At 38.0% G+C, this 21,733-nt stretch overlaps 1 protein-coding gene across 2 annotated transcripts in view; it reads left to right on the top strand.

The window, feature by feature from the left end:
- RIMS1 (regulating synaptic membrane exocytosis 1) overlaps positions 1-21,733 on the top strand; it is a 453,058-nt gene that overhangs the window by 314,235 nt on the left and 117,090 nt on the right. For both annotated transcript variants that reach the window (XM_063442984.1, XM_063442985.1), the window contains 2 exons: positions 650-762; positions 2,992-3,158. In XM_063442984.1, the coding sequence (XP_063299054.1) occupies positions 650-762; positions 2,992-3,158 (280 nt within the window). The remainder of the gene's footprint in view (positions 1-649; positions 763-2,991; positions 3,159-21,733) is intronic.

Genomic DNA, 21,733 nt, shown 5'->3' on the forward strand with positions numbered 1-21,733 from the left:
AGCATGCTGTGCGCGCTAATGATGGATGCATTTTATGTACATAATTTACATTTTACAGTATGGAACAGAGTTCCAGGCTTACAAAGTCACGCGTGTTGGGAGTGTAGTTAGCCCCTGGCACAAAAAAGTGCAGATTACGCAGTATGTGCAAAAGTTCAAGCAGAAACACTGCACATACAGTCTCCTACCACAATGACCACTTAAAATCTTCTACCACAATGACCACTTAAAAACAAAAAGTGGTCTTGGTGGTTGGAGTAACCCTTTCAGTAACATGAAAAGCCTGTTTCTTTATATCTCTACAACTCTGTATACGGCATGAGAAATAAGGGAGACAATCTGCTGTATCCCCCTTGTTATTGGTGGATTAGCTATTTGTTTTTTGTACATTTTCCACCAAGCATGTTGTGGGATAGGTAAGGATCATTGTTCGTTTATTGATTTTGTTCTATATATTTTATTTGGTATATGATTTGCTACATTTGACTATTACCAAATAACAAAATATTGTGTTTTTTCAAAAGACCTGCTCACAATGATTTTGTTGTCACTTATTATATAGTGAACCTTTGACAAAGCAGTAACTTGTGTTTTCACCTATACTTTTAGTAATTACATTTTAGAATATTTATTATGTGTCTCTTTGCAGGGAACTTGTTCACGGATGACAGGTCAAGACAGATGAAAATAAAAGTTCAGCGAAATAAGCCGACAACTGGGTTTAGTTCCAGTCAGGAGCACGACCGAGAGCAATACCCCAAGGTAACTTACTAGAACATGTTTTGTACCAATATTCTGTGTAAATATTTCAATTAATTATTTCAGACTTTGTTAAATATATATTAATATGTATAATGAAGTGGTCTGGGTGCCATGTCCCTGTAGATTTAGGCCTGCGGCAGCAAACGTTGCCTTTTTACAGGAATAGCAATGTATACAGTGCAGCGTTTAAATGCATCTAGTTGCTGTCACTTTGAAAGACACTAGAGACCTCCCTTCAAAAATAGCAGAGTAAAACACTCCTATTTCTAGATGGTCTATTTATTAGATGGTCGTTTTATTGCACATGCGCAAAAGCCTCCCAATGCTTTCTAGTGGAAAGGCATTGAATTGGTGAGATCATCGAGGAAACAGGACCGGCCTTAGAGAGAGCCCTGTGGCATGGAAGACAAAGTAAATAAATACCTTTTCATGCACTCAGATAGTGGTGGGTGCTATCACATAAACAGCTAGAGAACACTATAGCTTTCAGTATTCCTTATGCTATAATGTTCCTTTAATCATCATTAGAGCATAGATGTCAACACCAGGCCTTTTCTTAAATTTCCTTGTGTGCAGTAAAGAGTAAAAAAACGCCTAAATATTGGATAAATATTATTTTTATATGTAGCATTTGATGTTTTATTTACGTAACTGACCATAGGCCTGGACTATTGAAACGTTTCAAATTATTACACCTTCCTTTTATGTATGATAACAGTAAATTAGTTTAAATGTCTCTTTCCCCTTTCACAACATTAGATTCATGACAATTATCCATATTTGTTCTATTTAAGATAGTCTAAAAAAGAGAAACGTCAGAAAGAAAGCTGTGCTTGTTTATTTGTTTAGTTTAGTTTTTTTTTAGCTTTTTCCTGGAGGGCAATATTAACCCTTATGTAAAATGAATGCAATACAAAATATACATAATAATGACACCTCTGTTATGTAAAATAATGTTGTCTTGGGGTTCTAGAGACATCTGTTTATCTATGTGGTTTGAGACAAGTCATAGTATGAAAATACATATGTTAGAACAACGTTAGGGTATTTTGTTATAGTACCTTGCTGATTAGCAGCAAGTCACCATAAACATAAAATAGTTCAAGGATTCACAGAAAAGCAAAGTTTAAATGGTGAACAAGTGCTTCAGAAAAAGAAAAAAAGCCTAATGAGTTTGCAGTAGACATGTGCAATTTGTTTCGGTCCGAATATGAATTCGGACGAATTTCGGGCAATTCGGACATTCGGGTACTTCAGAGGTCCCCCCCCTTATTAGTATTTAGGGCTCCCACCCACTGCTCAGGGGTGGGGGCCAGGGGGAGGACATTAGGCCCCCCCTTATTATAATTTAGGGCCCCCACCCACCGCTCAGGGGTGGGGGTCAGGGGGAGGAAAGTAGGTCCCCCCTTATTAGTATTTAGGGCCCCCACCCTCCGCTCAGGGGTGGGGGTCAGGGGGGAGGACGTTAAGTCCTCCCCTTATTGTAATTTAGGCCCACTGCTCAGGGATGGGGGCCAGGGGGGAGAACATTAGGTCCCCCTCCCTTATTTTACTGTAGGGCCCCCACCCACTGCTCAGGGGTGGAGGTCGGGGGGGCTGCTCACTGTTTACTAGACATGCCCCTACTCGCGGTATAGGGAGTAGGGGCAAAATTTACTAATACTAAGTAATTTTTTACTTTTGGTAGATAACTCCCTAATACCGTGGGAATTAGGGAGTTATGTACTAAGCGGCTGCAAAAGAAGTCCCGAAATGCTGAAGTTGCCAAATTTCCAAAGTTCCGAAGTGTTGAAGTGCCGAATTGCCGAAGTCCCGAATTGCGAAAGTCCCGAATTTTGAAATGCCGAACCAAACCGCAAAATGTTCCCATGCACATGCCTAGCTTGCAGTATAGTTAAAAAAGGAAAAGGTATTTCTGGTGGAGGATAGATTGGATGGATGGATGGATAGATCGATCAGTATTGCCTCAACCCTGAAGGAGGGAAACACTTGTAGTTTAATGTGTTAGTCCATTCAGTATACTCCATACTGTAAAAAAACTCTGCTATTTTGTCATCTATATCTATCTGTCTGTATATATAATCTCAGTCTATCTATCTATCTATCTAGCCTCCACCAGAAATATTTATTCCTCTCTTATTCTTATTCCAAAATTCAAGAACACAGTTTGAGAATTTTGTAGGTTAAAATACATATTTCCTAAATCCTGATGTATTCTTCTGTCCTTAGTACAACATGCATAAAGATCAGTACAGAAGTTGTGATAACGTCTCAGCCAAATCATCAGATAGTGATGTCAGTGATGTGTCAGCCATTTCCCGTACCAGTAGTGCCTCACGCCTCAGCAGCACAAGCTTTATGTCAGAGCAATCTGAACGTCCTCGCAGAAGACTATGGTAAGTTTCTGAAAATGTTGAAATAATTTATGTGTAGCCTAATGGAAAGCCTTAAACTCAATTACATATTTTTAGTGTACAGTAACAAAAAATGTTGGATATTGCCAAAAAGTAAGCCACACCAACTGCCGACAAACTGAATTTGTCTTTATCTTCTTCTTCTTATCATTTAAAAAGTCCAAATATTTAAGTCCTGCATCATTTTACATGGGACAGAAAACAAGATACAAATAGTTGACCTCAGTATGTATTAAGGCATGCAGCAGCATCAGATGATGATGGACCTTCTGTCTGTATGAAAGGGTCCGGTTATACAGGTATGAAATGTGCGTCTGCTTATCAATTAAATTAGATTAGTGCTGGGTACTCAATCAGTAAATATGTATGTACATTACAGTGAGACCTCGGCTTACAAACGCCTCGGTTAACATCATTTTCGGTTTACAAATGAAAATCCATTGAAAATAATGCCTTGGTTTACAAATTTGTTTCGCAATACACAATTGCACCTGGGAGGTTTATAGCACCGCCCTCTGCATGCTGGAGCCTGTGGGTAGCACGTGGCGTCGAGTGTGGAGGTGTTGGAGCGGCTTTTGCATCAAGTTTTGGAGCCATTCTGGAAATTGTTTGCAGTTGTTTTGGGACTTTTTGGTGCATTTCTCAAGCTGTGGAAAGCTAGGGAGCTGAGGTTCGTCGTTTGCATGCCTTTTATTGTGTGTTCTGCATTGTGGGTTGGTTTCCATGCCAGCTCATTTTGACTTATTTCTGACCTCCAGAACGGATTAATTGGTTTTCAATGCATCCCTATGGGAAACGGTGTTTTGGTTTACAAATGTTTCGAAATAAGAAATGTCCAGGAGAACGCATTAAATTCGTAAACCGAGGTCCCACTGTATTTGTATACAAATGTATCACTTATATCATGGCAGTTGATGGCCATGCATTAACAACAACAAAATGGGTCTGTATTTTATACATAGCTTAAATATTTAAAAATCCCAGTACTGGCATTTTCCATGTTTAATATTATCGTCTTGCATGATTTGCACTCCTTCGAGTAAACTGACTACAGTCCCGGAGGGGGTATATTTATCTAGTATTTGCTTCCTTACATGTGTTTCATTATCAGTATACTTGTGAGAGATTCTCTTTTCCTGTCAATGAGTAATCTGTTTACTAAAACAAAATTATATAGTTTAATTAAAAATAGTTTAGTGGTAATTGGAAAAGCAAATGCAAATCGTCACAATTTTCTTCACTAAACTAGTAACTGTCAGTTGTAATTGATCCGGGAATTTAAGAGAGTTTGAAAAAAAATTGCTTAACTCACCTATGGTTCCAAACAAAACCAATTAAATAAACCTAATAACAATAATAATAGGGGAAAACAATATTATATTCGGCACAGATCATTGTCTTTAAAAGTAAATATGTCATGTACATGAAAAAGGTTAAGCATTCCTTATCGACTTTTTTCCATGCTAGGTAATACATTTTATTGCCTGGAGCAAATTAAAACCTGCCATACATCTTATGGGAAAAATAACTAATGCAAGAGTAACTAAATATGAACACAAAAGCTCATCTTAAAGAATGTCAACCATCCATAAAGAGAAAGCAAAAGGCCATGGCTTTAAAAATAAATCATATGTAAGTAAACAAACCACATTTAATCTCAAACCATATGTCAATAACTAGGACATAAGACCTTCACACAGATATATAAACATAAAGCAAAATTATAGTCATTATATATGATATACAGATTAATTATCCTTTATATGCAAACAATCTAGATATCTCCTGTCTTTAAATTGCTAAGGACGTACATGCTCAGGATGGTGCTTACTATAGGTTAATATAGCTTACTATATATACTATATCCTAGCAGTTGCTAGGGTGATGACTTAATAAGCATGCCTTTTACTGCTTTATGTTCAAAATGCTAACAAGTCAAGAGTAAGATGTGAAAAGTATCTATAGGGCCATATGTTAGCATTGGTGAGAAAGTGGCCTAGAGGTTGGAAACCTGTCAATATCTGCTGTCTGTTACTAATAACAGCAGCTTGTGGCTATTATATGACATCAATACTTGAAATTAACCTTAAATTAAAGCAGATTAGGTGCAGCTCACACCTGATTGCTTTAACAGAACTCTGTAGTAACTATTCAAATCTGCTAGACAATAACTTAATAGTTTTACATTAGATTTGTCCTTGCTCAGATTTTAAAATACATTAAGGCATTACAGAATATTTAATTCATTGCATGACTCAATGCCTTGTGAGAATTTTATACACATTTACATTAGATGTCATGTGTTGATGTTAAGTAATCGGTTCCTAGATTGTCAATTTCGTATATGTTCACACTTCAAAGATACAAAATGTAAATTTTCAGAGCGACTTACACTGTGAACCACAGTTTAAGAACCCCACCTCTGCTACTTCCAAAATAGAATAAACAGCTAACTGTAGTTATCACTGCAAAGCCAACACATATATTAAGTGATAACGATGGCTGACTATTCACACATTAAAGATAAGAGTGGGTGGAATGTTGCATTAAACACTTCTTATACAAAAATATGCTAGGAATATATATCCTGCAGAAACTAATCTCAAAAGATTTCCATTAATAACACAATAACTACGGATGTTAACCCAGTTCTCTAAGGTTCTTGATAGTCAGTTATTTCTGCATTTCTTAATTCTGTTCAAGTGGGAATATTGATAACACCAGGGCCTTTGGGGTCTTTAAGGACTGGGTAAAATCAACTGCACTACAGAGAAATGCAATAATTTAAAGGAAACATGCCAATTTGGAATATGCCCCAGAAACACTTTTGTGAATGGTGTGGACACCAGTGTTAATTTGGAGTCAAATTTCAATTTAGTTTTAGTCAGTCTTTTGACTAAAAAGCCATTTCAGTTTTAGTCGCATTTTAGTCATCAGAATTGTTTTTGTTTTAGTCTAGTGTTAGTCGAATAAGCAACGGTAGGTCTCTTTTGCTCCTTTCACAACCCCTCTGTGACTCTTTGCCCTCTCTCCCAGCCCCTCTTTGTGTCTCTTTCTCTCCATAGCCCCATTGTGGATCTCTTCCCCACAGCCACTTGTCTCTTTCTCCCCCAGCCTCTTTGTCGCTTGGTTCCCCCCCCCCCCCAGCCCTTCCATGCATCTCATCTCCCCAATGTGTCTATTTTCTCCAGCCTTCCATGTGTCTTTATTTCTCCCCCATCCCCAATGTGGCTCATTCCACCCAAGCCCCTCCATGTGCTCAATCCCCCCCAGTCCCTCCATGTGTCTCATTCTCCAAGCCCCCCATGTGTCTCATTCTCCCAGCCCTCCATGTGGCTCATTCCCCAATCCCCTCATGTATCTCATTCTCCCAGCACTCCCATGTGTCTCAGTCCCCCAGTCCCCCATGTGTCTCAATCCCCCAACCCCCATGTGTCTCAATACCCCAGCCCCCATGTGTCTCATTTCCTACCCTCCCTCTCCATTTGTCTTTCTCACCAGTGTTAATTTTGGCAGCAAATTTCAATTTAGTTTTAGTCAGACTTTTGTGCTTTTATCAAGCATCCCAGTGGTTTTAACGTATCTATGTAAAAGCCCACTAGAGGAAAGATATTAGCCATCTTGAATTATATTTGCTACACAATTATTCTTGTTTAATCTACTTGGAATTGATAGTAATTATCTAGAGAATTGTAAATCTAAGGACACAAAAGCTAAGCAAGAAAGTAGCTATGAAAAATCCCTTGTCAATTAATTTGCCAGATCTTAACAATTAACAATAGTTAGTGAGTTGTGATGAGTTGACATGCAAGTTGCAATAAGTATTCCATGGATGAAAGTTGGTTACAAAGTGCTTAACTCATTTCTAAATGAATATGGCAGTCCAGTCTAAAAAACCCAAACAAAAAAAAAACAGTGAAAATATAGTTGCTTTAAAATGGAAAAAGTACAATTTAAGAAATAAAATTACTGGAAACAAATTGTTTATTATGCCCCTTATAAAATATAATACACAAGATCTGGCACACTCACTTATCCACTAAACAGCAGCTGCAATGGTGACAGATTTTATTAGTTTTTTTAAAAACACAAATAATGGGGATTTAGTTACATTATACAATCATACATTGCATAAGCCTGCCACAACATCAATGCACTATATATATATATATATATACTCCTTGGTTTTTCATATATATTTGGGAGTCGAGCCAACTCCTTGGTTTTGCTCATGTTCAGGTGAGTGCAGCCCCCTGGTTTCATATATACATTGACGTTGTGGCAGGCTTATGCAATGTATGATGATCATATAATGTAACTAAATCCCCATTACTTTTGCCTATATTAGGTGTTTTAAAAAAAAAATTAAAAAAAATCAGTCAGCATTGAAGTTGCTCTTTAGTGGATATGTGAGTGCGCTGGATCTTGTGTATTGTATAAATTGGCCCCCAGCAGCACCCCATTTATGCATGTTCAGGTGAGTGCAGCCCCCTGGTTTCTTATAAAATATAAAACACAACAGTTAGCAAAATTAAACATTTGTGTTTTTCCTTACATTCATTATTATACTTTCAAGATGTAGCAAAAACTTGCCAGTAAAAGTGATTTAACTTCTAAATGGCAGTGAATTGAGCAGTGGAACTTCAGAGGCATGATCTATACATAAAACTGCTTCATTAAGCTAAATGTTGTTTTGGTAACTATAGTGTCCCTTTAAGCCAATAGTTTTTCTACTAGAATGTACTCAGTACTCAGAATATACCAAGTACCTTGTATCCTGTTATGTCATCCAAGCCATGTTTAAAACCACCATCTTCCTTAAAATTAGAACAAGCATACAGTATTATATTATAACATTTCAGTGGAGCAATGCCTATTTTAGGGTCCTGTCGCGCCATCCTAGGCTGCTCGCCATTACTGTACCTAAGCTGCACAGGTTGCCACAACCGTTCAGAGGGCAGGTTAACTCCCTGTCCCCCCTTAGGGCCCGAATACTTGTCCCAGTTCCATACTTCCAAATGTTGAAAGGTATGACATAGGGGAATGCTAAAATCTTTGTTTCTCAAAGCAAAGGTATTGTTAAGTGTTATTTTGATAAACTTTTTAGTTAAAGTATTTAATTATGCTATTCATAGGTTCAATATCTTTTCTGTGCTAGTTGTTATTAATGGTGATTTTTCTAGCTGGACAAAAGTGTTAAATGGTGTCCCTCAAGGATCTGTTCTGGGACCACTGCTATTTAATCTCTTTTTAAATGATGTTGAAATAGGCATTGAAGTCATGTGACAGTGTTTGCAGATGACACAAAACTAGATAAAGCAATACAATGCGAGCAAGATTACTTTGCTGCAGAGGGATTTAGATAGAATAGGGGTCTGGGCACTCAAATGACAGATAAAATGTTATGTAGATAAATGCAAAGTTATGCTCTTACGGGTGAATAATGTACAAGAAATTTACATGCTAAATAGTAGTGAGTTAGGGAAAAGACATAAGAAATATATGTGAATAGTTATAGACATAAAACTTGGCAACAATGTCCAATGTTAATATTCAGTTGCCTCTTTATAAATCAATAGATGAACACCTTGAATATGCCATAACATTTTGGGAACAATAGAGAAGAATATTATGGCACTAGAAAAAAGGGCAGAGGCAGGCTACAAAAGTAATAAGGGGAATTGAAGATTTTAGTTAGAAAAAAAAGGTTAATACATTTAAATCTGTTTAGATTAGAAAAACGACACATCAGATGATATAATAACATTGTACATATATTGAAGGACAATACAAATCATTGTCTGGAAAATTGTTCGTTAATAAGACTATTCTATGAAGCAAGATCACCCATTTAGACTCCAAGAAAGGCGATTTAGTCTAATTTAAAGAAAATGGATCAGGAAGAACAATAAAGCTGTGGATTTTCCTGCTTAATGAGGCGGTTTTATCAGTGTCTGCACAGATTTTTAAACAGTGACTGAATGAATTCATGCAAAACGTAATATTCAGGGATATAATATTTATGTGTGGTAACAGCTTCTTGATCCAATGAGAGATCCGACTGCCATGCTGAGGTAGAGAAGGAATTGTTTTCTAGTTTGTTGCAAAATGGGAAAGCACTTTCAAACTTTAAAAAAAATAAAAAATTATTTGCTTTCTTTTGAATCAACAGTAGAAACAAATGTGTGAAAGGCTGAACTTTTCAGCCTATGCAACTATGTAACTATGTGTTATACAGTTATAATGGAAAGGCTATTATGGATACAGTAACACACATTTGTTTGTCATGTGTTTCATCGTTTGTTCTTCATATTGTTGTAAAAACATTAACTAAGAAAATATTAATGTTAAATATTAGTATTTTCAATTAAATAATGTAAAGAATAACATATTAACCCTTTCCTTCTTATGGTTGGCTTTGTTTCTATGTTTGCCTGCAAAATGCAGCCATTGAGCAATATTAATACCAAGAACCTCTACATGTCTCAGCCTAAAACATTTCTGTGGAACTAAATATGAAACAATGTTTCAGACCGCACTCCAAGTGATCCAGAGATAGTCAGAGAAACTATCCATATCAGTAAAACTATCCATATATGGAAAATGTATTATTTATGAATATGTTTTCCATATATGCATGATTCATGTGAATTATTTGGATCCCTTGAAGTGCAGTCTGGAACATTGTTTTGTGTATAGTTCTTCTGGTCATGTTGAGGAACCATAACCAGCACTGAGGAAATCTGATTGTCTTGAACAGTGAGTAATATTAATATGTATTTATGCCAGTTCCTTACTGGTGTAGCAGCATTTGTTATGTGTGAACTTCCGTGTAGTCAACATATGTGTTAAAGGTTCTACACGCTACTCTTATCCGACAACGCTAATCCAACCACCATTTAGTGTTCATCATTTTGTAATTTTTATGGAAAAATCCTAATTTTCCATTTTTATGGCTTTAGGTACTCCACCAGGATACTGTATTGATTGGCACATGAGCACTTCTCCTGTGATCATTTTAGGAAGTTACCTTAACGCTTCCCGTACACCTGGCTTGTAACAGTTTGCAAATATTTATTGAAATCTATTTATACCTTGTTTATTCGTTAGTACTTAAAAATAGACTTGTGCATAAATTCGTTTTGGACAATTCGTCCAAATCAAATTCCTTTTAATCCACGGCCTACCTTATTGATCGTTCAGGTTTTACCTGTGGAGTCATATTCATTGATTGATACATCCAGGTGCAGATTAAAAGGCATTTGTTTTGGACATGCTAACTGAGTATCTGTATCTCCCCGTCAAACCATAGCAACACTATTTTTTTTTTTTAAATAATGTTTTTATTCAGTACATGATGCATAATGACCGGTTCTACAGTGCAGAGTTTAAAATTCCAAACATTTTTGTCAGATGCATTTCCCTCAGGTGAAGACAGCTATACATTGTCTGAGACGTTCAGTGGTACAGTGTGTTACAAATATGATGAACATATGCGCCTATGGCTGTCCCTTGACACATTTTATATTGTAGGCATGCAAGTCGCATAGCACCATGTACCAATTTTACTTATGTTGTAATGGGGAGGGGTGTAAGAGGTGGTGGGCAGGAGTGGTGGGGGGGGGGAGGTAGTGGGGAGGATCATCAACTTTAATTTATTATAGTATAATGTAATTGTGTATTTGTTTATAGATTTATGTGTTTGTAGCCTGGCTATATCAGGTGGGTTTAATTGCTCTAACGGTCCATGCCTCTCTCCAAAATTTCTGTGGAAATCTGGGTGTTCTAGCCATGATTTCATACTTTTTGGAGGAGTCCACAGTTTGAATGCATGATGTGATTTGCGGGTTGTGAGTTGACAAACAAATTTTGCTGATAGTATGTAGTGCCGCTATGAGTATGTGGTATATCAGATATTGTTTTGATTTTGGTATATTTAGTGGTAAGAGTTGTAGTAAGTATAATTCCAGGTTTAGGGGTAGTGCAATAAGCTCTGAAACTTGTTCCCAGAAGGGTATGATCTTTGGGCATGTCCACCATATGTGGTATACAGTGCCCGGATGTGTGAGGCATCTCCAGCATTGTTCCGATACCTTGGGATTCATGTGTTTCAATCTGGTTGGTATCAGATGCCAGCGATACAGAAGTTTTCTGGACAGCTCTGTGTGCGAAGTACATAGTTTAAGTGTTTTGTTTGCTAGAAATATTCTAGACCATTCGGCATCATCTAACCATTTCCAAAAATCTGACACCCAAGCTTTAGTAAACGAGAGCTGTGCAGTGCAGGATTTTCGAATTTAGTTATGGTAAAGTTGGGATATTATCTTTATGGGTACTTTATGTTGTACGCATAATTTTTCTATGTCTGATAGCTGCTGTCCCTGCGTGGAGAATGTACCGGGGGGTTGTATGTCTTAGTAAGGAAGCTAAGGCTTTCCCTGCTTTGTTGCCTTGGGAGTACCTTTTACTTTTTAACCTGTGCAGTATATATGTGTTTTTTTGGAATAGTAGGTCATTCAATTCTTTATAAGTTTGGTTAAGCTGGAGTTGTCCAGCGTCAGTTGGCGAAAGGAGCTGAGCGGTCGTTTGATCTCTTAGTTTTGAGTAGTGTGGTGTATTTTTGGTGTGCAGATTTTCTAAGGTGTGCAGCTCGGCTGATGACTAGTCCCCGTATAACTGCCTTATGGGCTAACCATACATTTTGAGGTTGCATGTGTGGTACAAAGTTCACCTCAAAGTAGTGAGAAATCTTTGTCTAGAGGTTGTTTAAAGTCGGGATCATGCAACATAGCGTCATTGAGCCTCCATGGAGTATCGCCTCTAAATGGAAATTTATCATGCAGCGAGAGTGCTGGTTATGAGAATGTAGTCTATTCTTGAGCTAGATTTCTGAACTTGGGAATAGTGTGTATATTCACGGTCAATAGGGTGAGCCGTACGCAACGCATTATAGATATTGAATTCAAGTAGTAACTTTGTGAGCGCTTTACATTGGGGTATAAGAGTAGCATGTGTGTGTGCGGGGACCTTAATGTCCAGACATGGGTCTAGTACGTGGTTTAGACCAATGCATAGTGTCAAATATGTCAGTTGTGGGTTTGGGATTTTAGAAAGAACTTTGTGTAAAAATTTTTGTTGGTTTGTGTTCGGGCTATATACCGAGTCCAGTGTGTATGTAGTGTCATTTATGATGCAGTGGATAATAATGTACAGTCCTTGAGCATCTTTTTTGAGTTGCAGCAGTTCAAAGGAAAGGGAGCTACGTAGGAGAATGGAGACACCTCTGGATTTAGATGAGTGTGTGGAGTGATATTGACTAGGGTATCGCACGGGGAAAAGGTAGGTATCCTGGCATGAGCAAAGTGTGTTTCCTGGATGCACAATATATACATTTTCTCTTGTTTTGCATTCTCCAAGAGAACATGTCTTTTATGCAGTGTGTTCAGACCGCTTGCATTAATAGTACATATATAAAAAACAGAGAAAAGGAAAAATAAATCTATAAAAATGCTCAAATCACGAAATTTGAGTCACTCCAAATCACACAGAAAATATATATAATACAATAACATAAATAGTATGGTGAGAGCAAACTGTATACCAAGTTAAAAACGGATAGAATAAGTAAGAGGCAATATTACCATATATTTCTGGCTTGTGAACATGTCCTAGAAAAGCAATAAAACAAAGGACATAGTATAGCCTGTATACAATTGAACAAATAAATATAGGTATAAAATTGCCCACTCACGTGGTGCTGAGCCGTTTGAAAGTGGCTCAGACTATCGGCGCCTTGTAAAGTTTTTGGAGACTGCAATGCTGAAAGCAAGTAGTTTGATGCAAAAATTCCGTTGTGTAGTTTGAATATCAGACAGGAAAATGCAGGTAAATAAAAAACTTTATTTGCATATAAACAGCATAAAATATCGGGTTTTGACCGATAATGGTCTTTTTCAAAGTGCTACATTATTATTATTATTATTGCCATTTATATAGCGCCAACAGATTCCGTAGCGCTTTACAATATTATTATCTATTGCTACCTATCCTGCCTACCCTCTACATACTTCATCAAACTTTACATTTAAATATCCTTGCAACTGGCGCCAAATTCTTCCTCCGGTTCGTTTCCGGTTCCGGTTTCCGGTTATTGCTTCTGATCATCTGATTTCCGGTTTCCGGTCACGTTACGTGTCAGGATACATGTCCAGGTCAGCGGTTATGACGTCCGTATGCTTCCGTGAACTTCCGGTCTCGGACAGGTTGAAACATCTAATCAAAATGTCTTTTCAATGCGCATGTCCATTAAAACAATATCGAAAATGTCCATATTGCACGGCATGATTATTTTATGCATAGTAATACAATAACTCATTTAGAAATATACATTTTAGAAATAAATGTCACAAATAAAATATATGGAAGAGGGAGAAATGTATTAATAATTCATAAATACATAAAAAATCACATCTAATCAGTATACATACACATAAATAAATGTGCATGTTTACATAAATAGATGTTTAAAAATTAATAAAAAATATATAAAATATATGTATCAAAAAAGGATATAGTAAAAAAGAGAAACACATGTTATAAAAAAGAAGTAATTTCAAAATCTACGTTGAGGCCTTCAGGGGTCAGGGTATTGAAGTTAAACATCCACCTCATCTCCGCTCTGCTTAAAATATTTTCTTTACACCCCCCTCTCCAATGTACTTGAATTCTTTCTATGCCTATAAATTGAAGGCCTTCCGGATTACCATAATGATGGTCTAAAAAGTGTTTCGAAACATTATGATTAATACACTTTTTCTTTATATTATTAATATGTTCTCCTATTCTAATTTTCAGTTTCCTTATTGTTTTGCCCACATATTGGTAGCCACATGGACAGGTTAAAAGGTATATTACCTTGTTTGTATTGCACTTCTGAATTTTTTGATGGAAAAACCTTTACACTCCTATTTGCAGTTCTTTTTAATCGACATCCAGTGCAATCACCACAGTAATAAAAACCTACTTGACCTCCTAAAAAATTATTTTCCTTCTTTTTTTCTTTATCTAAAAAACTATTCGTAAAAATGTGTCTAAAATTTCTAGCTCCTCTAAAAATTAATTGGGGTCTATCACCTAAATAGGGTAGAAGGTCCTTATCTTCCTTTAGTACATGCCAATTTTTTTTTTAATATATTGCATAAAGGTCTATTATTTAGTAATGGTTTTATTGTGTATTTTAATATTAAAGTGATTTTGGTTACCTTCTTTATAGGACCAACTCCTACTTTATTCAACAATACTATTTTATTATTCCTGGCAGTTCTATAACTTTATTTTACCTTTTTTATATATATATATATTTTTATTTTTTTATATATATACATTTATTTTTATATATATATTATTTTTTCCATTACTATCTATTATTATTATATTATTCTACTACTACTTCTACCTCCTATACTCGGATCCTGACCCAAAGAAATCCCAGGTGGGGATTATTCCACCAGCGCCCTACTAATAGAGCAGTATTTCCTGCTCTATATTTGTAAGTATACTTTTATTTACTGTTACTTTACATACCCTACCTACTGAGAGCACTATTGTTGTTTTCTATACATTCCGGAGTACCAAAGGTTGGATCACCAGACGTCTTCTCCAGTATATCCTGGTAGCGGGGATCATACCGCTGCAACGCCTATAAGTCCAGAGCTGGTCCAAAGCTCTTACAAATGTGAGTGTATTATCATATTATTTTCTCATTTTATCCTTGGAGCCGCAATTCTTCACTATTGGCAGTTTGTCGTGTCTCCTATTTTTGTCTCCACATATACGGATCATCCTACTACCCGGACGGATCAACTCCTGAGGACTGTACAGATATCCCACCAAGCTATATCAGTGAGACTTATTAAATATTTTTTTTTATTCATTCACTCTTTTATTCATTTTTACCAATTTTTCTCATTGTATATTCTTTTTTCCTTTTTATCTGCAAAGACTCTCCTCATAGATATATACATTTTTTCACCTAGTCCAAGAGACTTACGCTTTCCGTTGTTATCGAATTGTGACCATTTGGTCTGGTTTTCACTGTATTTTACTGTATCTTACTTTTTAGCGCAGCCCTTTCCCCCCGTTGTATTATTTAGTATATTGCATAAATGTCTAAATTTAGAATCAGGGGGATCTGTTCTTTTTTTCTTTTTTCTTTATACAATTGGGATTGGGAGATCCGATATTTTATGCTGTTTATATGCAAATAAAGTGTTTTATTTACCTGCATTTTCCTGTCTGATATTCAAACTACACAACGGAATTTTTGCATCAAACTACTTGCTTTCAGCATTGCAGTCTCCAAAAACTTTACAAGGCGCCAATAGTCTGAGCCACTTTCAAACGGCTCAGCACCACTTGAGTGGGCAATTTTATACCTATATTTATTTGTTCAATTGTATACAGGCTATACTATGTTCTTTATTTTATTGCTTTTCTAAGACATGTTCACAAGCCAGAAATATATTATGATATTGCCTCTTACTTATTCTATCCGTTTTTAACTTGGTATACAGTTTGCTCTCACCATACTATACCATACTTGCTCTCACCATACTTGCATTAATAGTTTGTATTCTCATGAGGTGCAGGTGTTACGCTAGAGTGGAAGATCACTACATATGTTTTGTACCAAGATATTGTCATTGAGGGGTGAATGAACCTGTCTTGGACAGGGGGGTTGCAAACTGGAGGGGTGGGATGTTTAAGGGTGGGAGAGGGGGAAGGGTATTTACAATGTCTATTTAACAGGGAGCTGGTGCAACTTCATTGCACCGTGGGGTCGGGAAACATAACATCTTCTATAGTGTGGCTTGAGAGCTATGTTGTTGCGTTCAATTTTAACAGAACAGTAAAGAAATAAAAAGGAACAAAGAGAGCCTTGCATACTGTTGTGGCATGAGTTTTGGTGATCATCAATATCCCCTTTGGTAACATGAGAGGGTGACAAGCCATCAGGTTAATTTTCTGTAGTGTCGTAAAATTCCCTTGAGTGACTGTAGTCCACTGTCCAGCCGAGGCTCACAGGGGGAGCAAAGCATGTCACCCCCCACCCCCCACCCCCCCAGCTCTCGCAGGGGAGGGCTGCGGGGACAAGACACTGCCCCTTCCCGCCTCCCAGCCCAAGCCCGCCTAGTCGGCATATAGCATCCCCATGTCTGTTTCCATGCCCGGGGTATAACCCTGTTACTGTGACAGGCCGGGGTCGTTCACACATGCTATATGAGCTGTCGGGTGGTCAGATTTATAGTGCCTGGCAAAATAGTAATGATGACACAATATTGACAGCGGTGTCGCCTAAAATGTGTCTGCTGCTGTGGGTGTCCAGCCCGTTCGAGTGGGATCTCCACTCCGGGTAGGCGTGAGCAGTGACACTCCACTCGTCGGATGTCTTATGTTGTACTAATAATGTACCCCGCCCAGCTTACTTTTGCAATTTTGTGCCCCGGCTTAGGCCTGCGGAGGACCGCAGTGCATCACCCCCACACACCTCCTGGCACCCATTAGGGAAGGCAGTGGGGACAAAGCACCCGACCCCCCCGGCCCAGCCTGAGACTATACAACCAGTAGCGGCCACTCAGTGGAGGGGCTCAAGCGTGGGGGAGGTCTATTGTGCCCGAGTGAGCAGGTCCCATTAATTCATGACACAGGGGTAACCGTTCACTCCATATAGACTGCCAGACAGTAAACACAGGAAATAACAGTGTGTGGCATAAGGTGGTAATAATAAAGTTGAACAGTAATAACAGAGTCCCTTATGAGAGATTATATTGCCTGGAGCTGCCTATCTGTGTGGGTAGAGTGAGGCCCATGTCACGGTGGAAGCAACAGCACTCCTGCTACTTGATGCTCTCTGTATATAACATTGCACCCAATGTTGGGGTGAGTATACTCGCCCAAGATGACGATGTTGCAAGAGTCCTAGCTGAGTCTGTCTGATTTCAAGCAATATCGGCATTAAGCCCCACCCATCGGCACATGATTGACTGGTTACTCGATGATTGACAGCCGGCTCCTCCAATCTGATCGGGATGGGACGTGCAGTGGAAACGCCGCCCATTTTCGATCGGATTGGCTTTTCTCTTCAACACTGGAGGTATAAAGACATGCTCAGGTAAGTTCCCTCAATGATAGCCTTTGAGAAAGGCGCTAGTTTAACCCCTTAAGGACCAAACTTCTGGAATAAAAGGGAATCATGACATGTCACACATGTCATGTGTCCTTAAGGGGTTAAGCGCCGAAACGCGTTAGGCTCGTTATTATGATTTTTTAAATCACATCACCATTTATTTTAACACTTAGGGTGTTTGGTATTTTTATTTTTATTTTCAAAATGGGGGTTTCCAGCACATTCTCTTTTATTATTTAGCAAGGGATGCTACCTGCTCTACTATTATCCTAGCTATATAGAGGATTAGCAGTGTTTAGTTTCAGCACTTTTGAATATCTTAGCAATATAGGGACTTGCTGCCTTACAGCTGACTATTAGTATCTATTGCTACCTATCCTGTCTACCCTCTAGCTATGTTTTTATTAAGTATACATACTTTATACTAGCTATATAGAGGATTAGCAGTGTTTAGTTTCAGCACTTTTGAATATCATAGCAATATAGGGACTTGCTTCCTGACAGCTGACTATTAGTATCTGTTGCCACCTACCTTGCCTACCCTCTAGCTGTGTTTCTATTAAGTATACAGACTTTATACTAGCTATATTGAGGATTAGCAGTGTTTAGTTTCAGCACTTGTGAATATCACAGCAATATAGGGACTTGCTTCCTGATAGCTGACTATTAGTATCTATTGCTATCTATCCTGCCTACCCTCTAGCAGTGTTTCTATCAAGTATACAGACTTTATACTAGCTATATAGAGGATTAGCAGTGTTTAGTTTCAGCACTTTTGAATATCTTAGCAATATAGGGACTTGTCTCCCGAAAGCTGACTATTAGCATCTATTACTACCTATCCTGCCTATCCTCTTGCTGTGTTTATATAGGGTTTTCAGATTTATACTTATCCCCCTACATTAGGTTAAAGACATTATCTTGGATTAAGTATAGTCCAGGGAGGACTATTCCTAGTACATTTAGGCCTTCTATTAGACTCTGCCTATGATACTGCAGGAGTCATATTTTTACTCCCTCCTGTCTCTCTACCCTCATATGCATTTTGGTTCTCCTTTCCCCCCTATTCAAGCCTTTATAATTTACCCCCATCTTTGTTACTTGGGTTTATTTATTATTATTTTTTCAGTGTCATAGATGTGTCAATAAACTTTAGGTTTTTAACAGTTAACTCTGATATATCCAAACCGTGGATCATGAACCTTTTTGGTTGTTGGATCCATTTTCTTTGTTTCTTGTTCATTACCTGGTGCAGTCTGCGCCCTGTCTCCCCGTCACGAACCCCACTTGGTCCCCATGTATTACAGTGGGTATAATAGTTGAGAGTCTGTTTGCATAGATCTTTGACAGGAGTTTCGTGTCCATGTTCAGCAACGATATAGGTCTTAAGTTTTGGGGTTTGTCTGGGGGTTTTCCTGGTTTTGAAAGTGTGGCGATGTGAGCTGGCAACATTTTGGATTCCATGTGGCCCATGTGTATGATGTCAAGACCCCAGGATCGTAGCTTTCTTATTCCATCTTCAGGTGGCAGTATGGGCTTGAGACCTCCATCCTTGATGACCAGCAGTTTTGTGGGGTAACCCCACCTGTATCTCATGCCATTGGTTCGCAGAACTGCTCTGATGGGCATGAATTATTTTAGTTTGCGGAGTATTGCGGTTTGGCTTTGTTTCTGCTGGCCGGTAAGGTATGTTCCTTAATGTGGTAATACTGTGCCCAGAGTAGCACATCTCCGGTTGTGCAGTCAGAGAAATGGCGTGGGCAAGGTACCTTGTCCACAAGCAGCATATCAGCTGGGATCTCTTGGGCAAAGGCGTGTAGTAGGCCCCTCACATATGCCGGTAGGTCTGCGGGGAGCACGGATTCAGGTACACCTCGAAGACGGATATTGTTTCATCGTGCCCTGTCTTCTAAATCTGCCAATTTTGATTTGGTAAATGTTAGTTTTTCCTCCAGGCTTTCCACGTGGGCCGCGAGGTCGTTGTGCACTGATGCGAACTCGTCCATTTTGGATTCCATATGTGATGCCTGCCAATTTCTTGGACATCTTTGCACAGGGAGTGCTGCCAGGATCCAATTAGCTTTTCTGAGAGATCCTGTAGTGCCTGAGAGAGGAAGCTTTTGGTCAGGCCATCTCCAGTGCAGAGGTGGGTTAGTGACGCGCTCACGTCCTCCGAGCCATCGTCGCCATCTTGGTTCGAGGCCTGTAGGACCGCGTTCAGAGGTTGCAGTTTTTGGTGGAAGAAGTTTAGTTTTTTGGCTTTTGCCGAGTTCTTCTTAATTTTGTTGTGTGTCATTGCGTTTTTTGTTGAATGTACTGTTCCGTGTGCCGGGATTGGAACAGATTGTAAGGTCAGGTGCCGGAGCTGAGGATCACACGTACATCTTGTCCGGTGGTTAGCCATGCCCCCATCAGCAACACTATTTTATTAAAGCATATTTTCTACATTTGATCAGTTGGAGAGGAAGGAAGAAGGAGGACTTTCGTGCTTTAAGAACTCTGAGTACATATATATATTCTTTAAAACAGGAAGTAGTAGCCCACAATGCTCTTGCACCATGTCAGCTAGTTCATTCAGGAGATGAGGATGGTAATAGCAGTAGCTTTGTCCGCCAACTACTCTCCCACACAGACTGTTAACAATGTTCCTTTTAACGCAGTACCAGATTACTCATATAGTTGCAGAGGTGGACATCCAAGCTCAGACACCCAAGCTGAGACAGGGGCTTGGAGCTCTTGCTGTAAATGGGCCTTCCTTGATGCTCAGAGAGTTGGGAGGAACATAAAGAAGTGTGTCAACTAATCACAGTGCAGCCTTAAGAGCTCCCAGCATTGTGAGTCATTGCAATGCAAAGTGTTCAATTGCTCTTTTTTATCTTCAATTTAGAACCATCAGTACTCACCATGAACATCACAAGAACACTCAGCTAATACAGATGTAATCTGGTGGTAGTTTTATTCCACGCTTTATCTGAAGTATGGCAAGATAAGGAGTGCCACATAATCTCTGAAAAAAATAATCCTCCAATATTTCTCTAAAGGCTCAATAAAAATTGAGCTTTCAGATAAAATGTATATACTTAAATTTACATACTTCATTTTCTAGGTATCATCAAACAGCATTCTATGCACAAAAAAACTATTTTATATGTTGTATGTGTTAGCTATGCATCTCACAAGCTAATGGCAGAAACTCTGTCTGGATGGAGGGTTGAAACAAATGTAAGAACTTACAGTAGAAATGTGATTATCTATTTTAACAAATATTTTAAAAGGGTACAAAGAAAAGGTAGAATAACCATTAAAATATAATTGTGCAGTATACATAACTTGGATGCTCACTCACCAATGATTAAAATAACTTAAAAGGAGTTAACATAAAATGTTTCTCTCTTTCATGAATATATCTTCCATCACTTCCAAGACATACCTACCCATTTTTATCACTTTAGTATGCTGGGCAAGCTGGAACAATTAAGAAATATGACCTTTCTTCCTATTAAAATATAAAATCTGCACCTGTTTTACTGCATGTGATATGAACAGCTGGAACACCTACTGATTCTGAAATAACCGATTAACACTTCAGAGATGAATCATTGAGTTGAACTGTTCTTTATTGATGCTGAGAGTGAATCCCCATTGATTTTTTTATAGTGTTAGTAGCCTGGGTCAACACACACAGCAAAATCTCTAGTTTTACATAATGAAGACCTAGGTAGTGGAACAAAATAGGATTATATCTGGTAAACTTAGACTATGTCAGCAAAATATCTCAGAAAACTTACAAATATGTTACGTAGAATCAACATTTATATAGGAAGAAAAAAGAGGCATTACTGAATCTGTAAAACAATGTTCAGTCTACTGGTCAAGTGAAGAGTGAATTTTGCATGCTAATATTTGTCTGGGTGAAAAAAGTTAACAGACCAGTAAAATGCATGTCATGTAAATTTTATATAGTCTGACTCTAAAGATTTACAATATTTTTAAAAACTTTGGGTCTTCACAAATTATAGTGGATTGTCTAGAATAAATGCTTATTCAATGACATAGTCTAAGCAGTCAGTTAATATTAAGGAGCAGAAGACTAGTTGTTATTTACAAAGCATGTAATAAATCACAGTGTTCTGGGGGAGAAAGTGTTACCCTTTCAGTAGGTGGTGAAGAAAGAAAATAGCTACATATTAGCAGAAACAGGGAAATGTCTCAAGTTGCCCCTCATAATTTTGATTATGCCATTGATCTTCTAAGAAAATTGTGTAGACCACCGTGTTTGTACAGCAGATCTCTTAAGGCATATTTTATGATAACATTCTATGTGTAAACTTTGATGTAGATCTATTCTATCCATAAACTTTGATGCAGATAT

The sequence above is a fragment of the Pelobates fuscus genome, chromosome 2, assembly GCF_036172605.1.
Source record: "Pelobates fuscus isolate aPelFus1 chromosome 2, aPelFus1.pri, whole genome shotgun sequence".
Lineage (NCBI taxonomy): Eukaryota > Metazoa > Chordata > Amphibia > Anura > Pelobatidae > Pelobates > Pelobates fuscus.